Source organism: Protopterus annectens, chromosome 4.part1, assembly GCF_019279795.1.
Source record: "Protopterus annectens isolate FY-2018-M chromosome 4.part1, PAN1.0, whole genome shotgun sequence".
NCBI lineage: Eukaryota > Metazoa > Chordata > Ceratodontiformes > Protopteridae > Protopterus > Protopterus annectens.
In genome coordinates, this window is record NC_056734.1 from 899,801,464 (window position 1) to 899,815,907 (window position 14,444).

The following is a 14,444-nucleotide window of genomic DNA, read 5'->3' on the forward strand; positions in this document are numbered from 1 at the left end:
AAGAATAAGATGGTGCAGAGGGCAAACAGAAAATAATGAAATCATGATGCACTCCATGAAATAACTGTACATTGGGGAGCAAAGGAATGCTTTATATTTTTCTAGGTTAAGCTTCCTTTGTTTGCTTTTACATGTTGTTTTTATTGTTGTCTTCAATATAAATGTCCTATGGACATCAGTAAACGGGTACTATGACATTTATTCTAGCTACCATTGAATCTTGCAGACAGGACATTAGTTTACTGTGTTAGCTGAAGGTCAGTATTTTAGCAGGGGGTATCCAGTTAGAATTTCACCTTTAGTCTTCCTCCTCCTCCTTGTCATCATCATAATTTACCACATTTTTCCATTTTTTTCATGGGTTGGGGTGGTACTGGCTCATCATCATTAGTTAATGTGCTCAAATCACCTAGAGTGACTGTTTACATGCTGAGTAGCTAGTATAACTGCAAGTGTCTACCACGGGGACAGCACACCACAAATTCTCATTTTTAGCACCAAAGGTGTGCTTGCCATATTCCGAGTCACTGGCACTACCAAATATATTTGAAACTCATAGACATAGATCCAGAAATTGCATGCATGTCTCCCGTTTGCAAGGCATCTCTGCAGGGCACTACATCACCAAATGTTGGATTAGGCAATTTGTGAAAATACATATGTAATGGGAATGCATATTTTATTTAACATTTGTTGACTGGGAAAGTCCGACTAGGACACAGCCTATTTTCAGTGGAGTCCTGGGGAGAAACACTCCAAACGCATGGCTTTGGAATATGGGAGGGAACTGGAATACCCAGAGGAAACCCAAGTGAATGCAGGGAGGACATGCAAACTCCACACAGAAGGCACCCCAGCCAAGAATCAAACCAGCGAACCTCTTGCGGTGAGGTGACAATGTTAACTGCTGCACCACTGCCCCGCCCTATATTTTTTTGCAGAGTACTACACCTATGATGATTCTAACTACTTAATGGGTCAAGTTCAATTCTTATAAAAAAAGGTAGTAAGTAATGAATGTGTATATTTTAGAAGAGAACTGATATGAGACTTTTAGTTTGTTCAAAACAAATAATCTCTTTGTTTCTGGTAAGCTACAGAGCAACATTTACAAAAAAAAAATATTTAAATTATAAAATCAGTAAGTAAGTACAACACAGCACATTTATCGTCAATGCTTTATTATGAACATTTTTAGCATAATGTTTAATGAAGTGTATTCCCAGTGATCTTTCACTTGTATGTGTCATAGCAGGCACAGCATCATTTTCAGTAATTAAGATTCATATTTCTTCTGCCGAATAATAAACTAGTTGTCCCACGACAGCATACTTTTTCTGCCAGAAATTCATACTCACTTAACTTTATACATTTCTTACATCTTCATTAAATGATTTCATGAATTTAGCTTTGGTCTTTAACCCTCTTGTTTTTACATTGTCTAAACCACATTCTTTTTCTTCCCCACGATATTTTCTCTGGAGTTCAGCTCAGGTCTTAACAGAATTATAAAACACTTTGGGAAAAATATGCAGCAAAGCAGACCAGCACTAGATGACAAGATGGCAAATATCTCCACAGCAACCATATATTTCCCTTGAGTACTGAGGTATGCTGGAATGAATGATAACCACACAGTGACAAATACCAACATGCTGAAGGTAATAAATTTGGCCTCATTAAAACTGTCTGGCAGCTTTCTTGCCAGAAATGCTACAACTAAGCTCACAATGGCCAAGAAGCCCATATAACCCAACATGAGGTAGAAGAATATAATTACCCCCTCATTGCATTCTATGATTATTTTCTGATTGTCTGTAGTTGTGTTGAAATATAGGAAGGGTGGTGCAATCAATAGCCAAGCAAGGCATATGAAAAACTGCAGAAATGAACACAGTAGTATTATTGTGATGGGTACTTTGGCACCCACCCACTTCCGTAGTTTACTGCTGGGTTTTGTAGCATTAAAAGCAATGACCACGGTCAGTGTTTTGGCAAGAATGGAAGACACACAAACAGAAAATATTACACCAAAAGCAACTTGACGGAGCATGCATGTTATCTTTGTGGGTCGGCCAATGAACAGCAAGGAGCAAGTGAAGCACAACATAAGAGCAAAAAGAAGCACATAGCTGAGCTCCCGGTTATTAGCTCTGACAATAGGTGTATCACGGTATTTGATAAATATACAAAGAATTATGGCAGTGAGCAGGGTAAGTTGAATGGAAATAGCAGTCAGAATTATACTAATAGGTTCTTCATAGGACAAAAACTCGATAATTCTTGACACACATCGATCATGTTTGTCGTTTGACCATTCATCTTCTGCACAGCTTGTGCACTCACTAGCATCTAAAGAGAAATAATAGTAATTGGAACAAAAGTGGTGAAAATACTATACTGTATGTATTTTTTTTACAACATGACACCGGTTTATGTTGTCACCATTTCTAGATTTCCAAGGAAAAAACTGTAGTGCAAAATGCAATCTAGACATGCTACCTACAATTTTGTATAGACAATATGCATACATTAAATACAAGTAAAAGAGATCTAACACTGTGTTATCAAAATTAGTCAGAAGATATGTAGAGTATTTATTATAAAAAAATGCACAAGGCAAATATTTTTCTAGTTTATGGAATCTGAAATAAAATCTTATAGTATATTTCCTGGGAAATACACGACAGGTCAAAACAGCTGAATATAAATGGCACAGATGTCTTGTTTGATTAGTTTGCTCCAGTTATTTTTTAGTGGATAGATATATTTCATACTAAATAATCTAACCATATCACCTGAAAGAAATCAAGATCAATGAGATTGTTGTCTGTAAATCAACATTTGCTTTGAAGCAAATAATATGCAAACTTAATTTGCATATAATATGCAAATACATGTTACTGAGTGTGACTCATAGCAATATTTCCTGCATTAACTTGAAGACATAAGTAGATATTGCATTTGCATGTCTGGTGGTATTCCCAATTGTACCATAAGGTTCTTCAGTATCTGTAAATGCATATTAAGGAGTGAGCTAAGTTAATAATGGAATATTGCACTATGATTCACATGTATTAGCTCATATATTAAGACATATTCAGATTTTGAATGAAATGAAATTGACTTGCCTTTATATCATACTTTCAGATTACTGGGTTCAAATTCAAACACTTGCCTATCCAATAGTTCTACTTGTGTTTTTTAACAGATATTCCTTTACTTTCCATTATTTGCAGCTTCTCTTTTGCTAACATATTGCAGAATTATATAATTTAATCATGTGCATATAGGTTGAGATGAGATTATAAGAGTTTCAAGTACCTGAATCACTAGATGCTGAGGAAGAGTATGTTGAAAATTATGTAAAGTGTTTTCATAAGAAGTTACTACTAGGAAGGTATCTCTATGCATCTAGGCAGCAATTCTTTTGTTTTGGGAGATTTCTACCTTCTTCCTGTTTCGACAAGAGTATAGTTGGCATGTATATGGAATTTGTCACTTCTCTGCTGTTTTGCGATCATGGAGTTGGTATATATAGTTAGCAGGGGGTGTGGGGGGTGCAGCCGCCCACATGAGAGGTGCAGAGGGGCTTGCCCCCCTGCATTAAAAATGTGTTCACTATTTTGAATTCTCAGTCTTTTGGGATTCAGTCTTTTGATTTGTCAGTCTTCTGAAGTAGACCCCATACACACACACACACACACACACACACACACACACACACACACACACACACACACACACACATATATATATATATATATATATATATATATATATATATATATATATATATATATAGGTGGGTATGGTGGGCTTTCCTATTTCATGGACAGTAGGGCATGGGGGAACTTGCCCCCTGCAAAAACAAAAAAAACAAAAAACCTACAGACGAGTTTTCATCCTTTTAGTATTTCAGCCATTTTTTGTTCATTAATAAGGCTCCTTGGTATCTTGCTATTCAAGGTTTCACATAGATCCAGTTTAACCTTTACAGTAAGAGAAGAGAATTCATGTTGTGCCTTCTTTTACCTTATGTTTTTTCTAATGAAATTCCCTAAATGAGTCCATGCAAATGTTTTTCACATATGTTGGGTTGGTGATGCCAGCTTTTGAAAAAAGAATATTGCTGCTGAAATTCATCATCATTGTATGAAACTTCAAGCGCTGCTTATGCCAAAAATTTCCTTACTTTACAGGAAGAGACTTTTTTTTTATTCTGAAATACTGAGAAAATAAAATGAGAGGAAAATGCCAAATAATGAAACAGTAAAACTGTTTAAAGTGTTGTCAGTACATTCTGCTGAGAATGGCATTCATCCTCTTCTGTTTTTTGGGAAAATTTACTGAGCTGGAACGAAGCACTGAAGTCACAAATCATCATGAAGAAGAATGTTCTAAAAATAGACTGACAACAAATCTAATCTTTCTGATACTTAGATTTCCGGAAGTTACTTATACTGTCAAAGTTTTTCAAACCTACAGATGAAAGAAAATTCACCTAACTATGCTAAATACGTAGAGACTTACAGTAGAGCTTCTTTGATAAATAGCTGTTGCTTTCTTTTCATACATGATTACCATATAAAATGAGACCAACCAATGGGTAGGAATGCAAGTGGTCCTACTATAACCAAGTAATATGAAACAGTGGTGTCATTAAATGTAATTAAATACAATAAATAACACTCTGAGCTTGCTTGTATAGTGAAGGAGAAATAGATTCAGGAAGTCTGAAAATTGATACAAACACTGTCATCAGTCATCTGACTCAATGGCTATTTTAATATACTGCATCAGATTTAAACTAGGACCTAGCATGAGGGTATACAGTGGTGTAGTGAGTAGCCCTGTCAACTCACAGCAGCTGGTTGTCCTGTCTGGTACTTGATTGGGGGTGCCTTCTGTAAGGGATCTGAATCTTCTCCCTGTCTTCCTATGCAATTTGTCAGGGCACTCCAGTTTCCCCTCACATTCCAAAGACATGCAGTAGAGGGATTGTTGACTCTAAACTGTCCATAGGCGTATGTGTATGCAATGAGTGTGTGTGTGTGTGTGTGTGTGTGTGTGTGTGTGTGTGTGTGTGTGTGTGTATGTATGTGTGTGTGTGTGTTTGTGTGCGTGCATGCTTATGTGTGATTGTGTATGTGTGAGTGACATGGAAGAAAGGCCAGACAATGTTATTCCATTCTCTGCTTCCTTAATAAACTCTTTCTGTGGTGTTGGCTGTTCATAGGGTTACTATAAGAGTCAGATGTGACTTGGCAGTGATCGATGGAAGGAATGTCTAGCATACGGATTAAGAAATGAAATCAGCTCATTTTGTTTAGATGCTCACTGGAAGTCCAATGTCCCGATTTTCTTTTGAAACAAGTGAGAGCATAAATTACACTATTGCTAGTTTTCCTGTTATTTTACATAGAATTATATCTGTCAATACTACAAAACAGAATCAGATGTTTTAGTCTATGGATCTCTCTCTACTCACATGTTTGACAGCTTATATCTTATTGCTACAGGAATCTACATTCTTGGAAATCATTAAAGATTACTCTACTATTACTATTGCATTTGTAACCTGTTGAGGGACTGTATACATAAGAGATCAACATTTCCACTGGTTTTGATAAGGTACATATTAATTAGACAACACAGACAATTTTTATCAGATGTACTATATAAGTAAAAGGCAAAACAGATTCAACCAAACACATTACAGTCATCTGTCCATACATTTTCTAAAGTGTGGTCAGAGTGGTAACAAGCTGAATGAATCAGACAAAACATCTTAATCCTTAAGTATAGTCATCAACTCCTCCTAAGGAATGCCAAGGCATTCTCAGAGCAGCTGAGTGACACACTATTGCCTACTTGTCCTGGGTCTGCCCCACAGCTTCCTCCCAGTCAGCCATGTCAGGTTTACCTCACATGGAATGCATCTGGGGGCAAAATCCCTAGATGTGCAAACCACCTCAACTAGTTCCTCTACAACATTATGAACAGATGTTTTGCTCCATGATCCCAACAGACTGGTATGTGCTGTGTTAGATTGAACCCATGAATCCTATGAAGGAATCTCAGTTATGCCATATGTAGCCATGATCTCTTTCTTTTGATTAATTTCTGAAGTTCATGGCGTGAAGTGAGGACAGGAACTTCCCACTTCACTACAGCAGTCCAGGGCAAGACCCTTATATGTATCGATATCTCAGTTTCTTCAAACAGCATTTATGAAGAGAACCTTTAGGTACTTAAATATTTCTACTTGTGGTAGCTGTCCCTGCTCCATGTACAGTGAATAACATACTCAGCTGTAGGCGATGTCAGTGATCTTGGATATAGATGTGCCGATTATCATCTGAACTCTCAGCAATGAGCCACTTCAGAAAACACCAAGGATAATAGTTGTTTTAGTGCAAGAACATCAAAGATAAGTGGTTTTAGTGCAAGAAGACAGAATTGTCTGCAATCAGCAGAGCCACAACCCTTATATCAAACTGCATACCTACCAAATCTCAGTTCCACCTTCATATTCCCTTCATAAAATCTTTGAACAGGAGAACATACAAGGCACAACCTTGTCAGAGTCCTGTGCCCAACTTGAAGTATTCATCTTAACACTGGGGCTACAAAGACAACTTTCTATCCACATATAAAAGGATTGGATGACATACATCGGCAGTACCAGAACATTGTATTTTTGCAGGACCTTCTGTGGGACATTACAGAATACTTAGAGTCTTGCTTTTTCCAGGTCAAAAACACATTTTGAGAGAACTGACTAACTCCTATGACCCTCTAGAATATCAATGAAAGAACAAAATTTGACTGACTATTCAATGGCTAAGACAGAATCTTTATTAGGCCTCCTGACTAAGAGGCTTCACTATCAGATGTAATCTCTTTTCTGGCACCTGGTGAAAGATCTCCTGGGGAGGCTGTGGAATGTGATATCTCTATGAGTGCAACACACCTTCTTGCTCCCTCTTACAGAAAGTGGGAACCACAACTTCAGTTTGCCAGCATCTTAACCTGTGCTCCACACACCACTTAAACGCATGCTAATGACAACACCAGAACACCATCCAGCATACTGCAGACTTTAAAAAATTGTTTTCAAAAATTCTCACCCAAATGACGCAACACAGAAGTCTGTTCTAAACTTCTGAAAGATCTTAGAATGAGTTACTATAGATAGAGAGATGTGATGGATAGAGGCTGAGATTCTTAATCTATAAATAATGTCCATAATAATCTAGACAGTAGCTTGCACTACTTTTGGATAAATTCAGTAGAAACTGATCCCTCACGGCAATGGTGCTGGTAAAGATGCTACCACAATGGTGAATCTTTATCACTCAAATGAAACTCACTTAACAATAGCCACCCAAGCCATATTTCTTATTTATTTTAGATTAGATCTTTTCTCAAACACTCTGCATAGTAGTTTGCTATGGAAGAAAAGCCTTGTACAATGGATTTTATTTAAGCTAGCCTGTTGTGAAACAAAAGTTTACTTATCTGGGTATGATTTGTATAAATCAACCTAGACATGTTGTGTGACAACTTAAAAAAGAGATTGATGTTAATCTGGAAAACTTTAAACATCATAACAAACAGCTACAATCTAGGGCATTCATCCAGCAATTCAGGCTCACCTTCTGGCAACAGAGGAAAATATAAAATCCTTCATTCGGATGCTACTCTGCCTCATAGCAACTTAACAAATCTAAGGCACACTTAGTAGTGTTCCTAAGTCAACTTTGACTTTGGAAGTTGTTTTGCAGGACCCAGAGGAAATGACTGAATTATTAATTTATGAAGTCACCATTTTTTGAGGATGAGATAAAATAATTGTCTTGTGCTCAAACATAGATAGTGGAAAGCATGCTACAGAGATGGGAAGCTAACATAAGGGGACACTATTATAGGGCATTAAATGATAAACAAAAGGAAGAAATTCAAACTCAACTTCACATTCAAATTTGACTCAAAGCTCTGTCACAATACTCAGTATCCTACAGACTGTTAAGAGGTGGCGTGTGTCTGGCATACTAGGCATCCTCTAACCTGTTACTGATGGGTTTACTGCACAACAACAAGTCAAACGGCATCAGAAATACTCAAATGTAGAGATCTAAGCCTCTTCTGCATCATAAATGGAATGGTTTAGAGGGACAGGTCTGTCCTGCAGAGGATACCGCTGCTCTGGAACAGACTGTCCATCCACATAAAACCATTTTCAAGAACAACTTAGATCTATACATGGGAAACAGAAACTTTATCCCAGGACTTCTCCCTGTACTATTAATGGACAGAGGCAGTTCCTAAATACTTTATCCTGTGCATGGGTCAAATCAATTTTCTATGATATAATTCCAGTTATTCATGTTAGGGGTAATATGTAATTATTGACCATGGTATGGGTAAGGCCAAAGTATAACCAAATGGGAAGGTTATTTTGAGCACAAAATAGGGTAATTGGCTCAGTTTAAAATGGCCCATAATTGCAGCTGGTGTAGTACTTACCTATGAACCTATAAATAAATATAGGTAGAAAAACAAGGGAATTACCAAATGGAAAAAAAAAATCACATTGTGAAGAAAAAAAAGAATGTATGTTTGACACAGAGTTAGTGAACTTGGGATAGATCAAAGGAATGTGTAAGGAAGAAAGAAAAAGAGATAAGTCAAAGGTACTATGGCATACTACTATAATAGTAAATGTATTATAGGACCACTTACTATAATTTGCAATACCAGACAAAATAAAACAAAAGAGGGACAGAAATAAATTGTGATGCAATAGATGAAGAATACTGATATTGAAGTGAATGGAAGAGTATTAGGTAGATAGTAGGAAGATCAGATGCTATCCAAAAGGGAAACGACAGTGAAAGATGGTGAAATGTGCAAAACAAAGCCAGGAGTTAAAACAATAAGACATACCAGATGTCATAAAGACAACTAACAGGGATAGAATATGGGAGTTAAGAGTAGGAAGAAAATGGAAACTGTCTGATCTACTTTGAGGAGACAGAAAGTGTAACACAGGAGAAGAACAGGAAAATAGAGTAGGCAGATTATATAGACAAGTGGTGCAGTAAGTAAAGCAGAAGAGGAAAAGTGACTATAAAGATGTAATTAAGAGACTGCCTCAAAACAATGACAAGACAGAGAGGAAAGGAAAGTCAGTGACACTAAGTAAAATGTGGGCATGATAATGAGGTTAAGAGAGGTAAGGATGAGTTTAATCTTATTAAATGCAAAAGCACAAAGTTACAAGTTACAAGTATGTGAAAAAGGCATATTGTTCAAGAAAAAAGTATTTAATGTAAATGTTAATTTGTTATACATAGGTTAATTAGTGTAATGTATAAATTCAGTGACATATGTTATATATTTTTAGATGGTTTGGTATTGTAAGTACTTACAAATGAGAAGAGGGCACAAGCAAGACTGACCAAGAATGATTTAAAACAGAATAGTGCAAGCTGTGTGAAAACTGAAGCAAGTCTAAGAAAAGTGTGGCAATGTTGTCAAGCACTGGCATCAAGAAAATATGTAAGATTGAAATTCTGGACAGGTTAACGATGGAAGAGAAAGGAGTCCTGCATTAGTAGTAGTAATTAGGCATGGAATGAAACTACACGTGGTGTGAATTTGCATACAGAAAAAGGGAAGTGTTGTGAAGAAAAAACAAAGATATGGTTTGTATAAAACATTTTACACTCCAACTGGAATAAGCAGATTTTCAGGGCTTTCAAATGAACCATTAGGAAAGGTTAGGCTGAATATGAAATGAGAGTGGCTACCGCTTCAAAGGATAATCCCAATGCCCTTTTCAGACATATTTAAAGTATTAGATGTAATACCCAATACTGTTCCAACTTGGGACTGAATTACACCACCTATTCTGATATCAGCACCACAGTTTACATTAGGGATGACAAATTTACCTCAAAATATTCATCTTCCACTCTCCCCATGTTTCATGTTTTGAACTTTGAAATGTATTCTTCCCATTTTCACTAAGAACTATACCATGGAAGGGATCACCTAAACAGTAAATACCAATGTCATGGACCCCAACAATATAAGAAACTGCCTTACTGTTAACACAGAGTATGATATTGCTGAACAATTTTTTAAGCATTTTAATCTTATCCTGTTATAGGGTGTGCGCCTGAGTTATGTGAAACCGTGGCTGTGGTAGTTCTCAATAAATGCAAAACATTGCAACTGACCCTTGAAATTATTGTACCAGTAACATAAGAGAGAGAGAGAGAGAGTGTGTGTGTGTGTGTGTGTGTGTGTGTGTGTGTGTGTGTGTGTGTGTGTGTGTGTGTGTGTGTGTGTGTGTGTGTTTGTACGCACATGTATGCACCCTTGGACAGAGGACAAAGGTCTGCCTTTCAGCCATCCCTGATTTTGCTGCATGTCTGTGATTTTGTCTCTCATTTTTGCTATCCTTCATAAAATGTTTGATTTGTTCTGGTAAATTAATGAGGATTACAGTCAGTTAATAAGGCTAATCATTAGACATTCATAACTACTCATATTTTTAAAGTAAACTAGAGTTTCTAGCTTTCATCTGTTCCTGATTTTATAGCACATCTCTAGTTTTGCCTCATATTTCACAATTTTTCATAAAGTGATTTTCTGGTACTTAGTGCAGAGGATTAAGGCTCTGAAGTATTAATTAACTGCTTTGTGTGGTCAAAAGTACGGGGTTTGATTTCTTCCACTTCCACTTCCACCTGCCATGTTACTTTGAGCAAGCCACTTACCAGACAGTGCTCCCTGGCCACCGCTGAAGAGTTGCACTTTGTTCATTGTGTTTACCTGGTTAATAAATAGATAAGATAATATTTAAAATGTCACAGTTTTTGGTTATTTGTCCCCCAGTATATTTGACTTTGTTCAGAATTCTTGATTAAAGAAATTAAATGTATTTTGATGTGCTCCTTGTAAAATTTCTGGCTTTCTGGTATACTATTGTGGATTGCAGCCAACAAATAATGGCAGACATGAGAGTTTCAGACCTTGTATCCTTCAGAAAATGCTCTCTAATGCAAAGCTTGTTATTCTAGCAATGTTCTCAGTATTTAAGATAAATATTTACAATATACTCCATGGGCGGCCATGGTGGTGCAGCGGTTAGTCACATTGGTTTCCTTCCAAAGCCATACAGTAGGTAGATTGGACACTTTAAATTAGCCCTAGGTGTGTGTGCCTTCTGTGGAAGGTTGGGTGCCAGGCTGGCAACTTGACACCATAGAACTCCACTGCCCATCATGAGTAGACAGATGATCTGCTGTGGTGACCCCTGACTGGGAAAAGCCGAAAGAAGATTTACAATATATTCCACATTTTTTTTTTCTGTGATTCTTGATCTAAGAAGTTGAGAAGGGACAAGGAGTTGGAGTGGGTGCACTGTATGGTTCTGATAACAGTGAGCTGAGATACATTTCTGGCCCACCATTTTATTGATCTATTCATTGACTTGATTTCATTATGGAGTGCTTGAAATCCACAACACATACGTGTGTGTGTGTGTGTGTGTGTGTGTGTGTGTGTGTGTGTGTGTGTGTGTGTGTGTGTGTGCGTATATGCACAACATCATTCTCAACTAGTCTACAATTGTTCCTCATATTTGTGATCTGTTCCTCATAAAATTTGTGGATTTCTGGCAAAGTTGGGTGGATTGCAGTCAGTCAATAATGAGAAACATAAGTTTAAGACTTCATATCATTCACAAAATTCTAGCTATTGGAAAACCTGTTATATTAGGAACTTTCTAAGTACATGAGCACAATATTTAAAATCTGTTTCTAATGTAGATCTCTTATTCTTGAATTAAGATGTTGAGAGGGCAGAGGGGACTTGTGAGTTAGCCGAGTTATATTTGTATGGTATTACTTGTATATTTAATCATTAATTTAATCTCAAGCTAGTATCGGAAGTGAATAGTGGTAAAAGTCTCTGTAATTGATGGCCACATTTGTGTGTGTGTGTGTGTGTGTGTGTGTGTGTGTTTGTGTGTGTGTGTGTGTGTGTGTGTGTGTGTGTGTGTGTGTGTGTGTGTGTGTGTGTGTGTGTGCCCGTGAGTGCATGCATACTTGGTTCTGACATCCCAAAGGAATTAAGGTGTAAAGGAAAGAATCAATGCTAGCATTATATGAACTTTATTCTCATATATGATCCTTGGTTTCCTTTTTCTTTTGACTGTTGACATTGTATTTATTATATGGCTCTGAATAATCCAAACAACATGAATTTTAATGCTATGATTTAACTGAATACATTTTTAATTAATTTATTTATTTTTTGCAGATGCATAGATGTGAATTTCACAGTTTTGGGCTATGATAGTTTTAACAATTAGTGCAGATAAATAAGATACGAGATGTTATTGAGCTACTTCCTGCAATGCAGGGTTTGAGTTTCTCTGCTTTCATTTGTCTATTGTGTGACTCTAACTAAGTCACTTTACTAGACAATACTTCTGATCTGCTCCTGAAAGGGAATACTTGTATCCAGAGGCGATCCCAGGCTATTAGTAAATGCATTACAATTGTCTTTGAATCCCTACACTGTTTATATAGTTGTTAGTTAGTGCTTCGGTATATAGTGCTTGACTATGAACCCCTGCATGTTTGTTGTAGTTAAGTGTCATGCCAGATATATTTTCAATAAATGCAAGTTTCAAAGGAAGAGATGTATTACTATTGCTCGTGTTAAATATGTTTTCAAAAATGAGATTTTTTGCTTAAACAATGTTACTGTTTTTGCTCTAGAATTTAATACAATCAATTAAAATTAAATCTAAGTATTTGTGATCATTGTAAAGGTAAAGAAGAAAATATGCACTCTGAAATGTTTGAAAAGTGTTTTATGATAACTGCTGAAAGACAACTAAGTAATGAGTTATTGTTATGGTTTGGTGGCACTGGTCCATTACCCTGCCTAAATCCCCATTTCACCATGATGTAACTTTGAACTGATCAGAACAATTCCCCATGAGGGCATTATTAATAAGCTTTCTAACTTAAATATTAAACACTACATTAATTGACAGGTTGCAAACATGTTCTCAGATTGGCACACAGACAACATCAGTGGTATCATCTACTCTAGTAGGCTAGACGCTAGTGGATTGCTTCACGTCTATGAAATTGCTAACCTCTTCAAAATTCATAGCTCTGATGAGCAGGCAGATGTACAAGGTTTGCAGCTGACCAAGCCTGAATATGACTGCAAACTTGGTGTAATAACTGGCTCCCATGGGGAGGGGGGGTGTTGAAGGAAAGTGACACGTCTCTTTTAGCCTCTCCTTTCCAAGTGTAGTGATTGCTCCAGGACTACTGTCTGGTTTACTAGTCAGAAGGTCCTTGTATATGGCTTCTCCTACACTATTCTGTCCACAGCAGTAACTTCTCATGGGGCCCCTTGTTTTTCATAGATCCTGCTGTGTGGTGTGACTAAGTGCTTGGCAGTATAACTGGACTTAAGCTCAGGAGAAGTTGAACTTTGATTCCAAATCCAGGCAGATGGAGCTCATTAGCCTATCAGGTAGTTCATCTAGAATAAGATAAACTCTGATTCCAAATCCACAATATGGCCACTAGATGATGGCTTTGCTACCTTGTGGATATTTTTAGGAGAAGAAAAGGCTATGGGAGTAAACCTAGACAGAAAATCCATAATGGAGCCCCTAAGGCAGTTGGCTGTCAATTTTTGACTTCCTTCTGGCAGCTGCTGCAACCAAGCTGATGCCAAACGTATCACTCTGCATTCTGTTGGATCACGTCAGGGAGGGATCCTGTTGATTTGGCATCTCTGGATCTCCTTATGCTATGGCCAGGCTTTTACATCCTAAAGAGGTCACTTCAGTGTCACTGCTCACAGCATCAGAAACAACATGGGAGACAATAGTTACGAGTTATAAGTCCACAGTGACTGGGGTAAGCTTGGATGCTATAGGCTGTCTCCAATGGTGGCAGGGGCAATTGTAGTCCCACTGGGAAGCCCCCAGCCAGTAAGCTGCTGACCCACCACAGTCTGCCTGCTTCAATAGGTGCTTGGAGCTAAGTTAAATACTAAAGAGCAGACTGTATAATGTATTTATTTATTTTATTTATTTATTTATTTGCAGTTGGTTTACCAGGATAGTCCACTGGGCCATTCAAACCTGTTTTCAATGGAGTCCTGGGGAGAAAAGCTCCAATAATAATCTTACAATAGTTTAAAGATGATATTTATACAAAGGTTGTAGTTTTGAGCAAAACATTTACAATTGATACAGCAAACATTACAAATAATGCAGACTAGTGATGAGGTTGAAATTGAAACAGACTGGCAATGAAACATTACACTGTAGCAGCTGAAAGGCATTTCTTATTAGGAATATACAGATAACAGTTACAGTTTGATGCATT

General features: G+C 37.2%; 1 protein-coding gene across 1 annotated transcript in view; it reads right to left on the reverse strand.

The window, feature by feature from the left end:
• Positions 1 to 1,441: 1,441 nt before the first annotated feature.
• Positions 1,442 to 14,444, reverse strand: part of LOC122801334 (extracellular calcium-sensing receptor-like) — a 369,667-nt gene continuing 356,664 nt past the window's right edge. The window contains exon 6 of the mRNA XM_044070873.1: positions 1,442 to 2,352. Coding sequence (XP_043926808.1) covers positions 1,442 to 2,352 — 911 coding nt within the window. The remainder of the gene's footprint in view (positions 2,353 to 14,444) is intronic.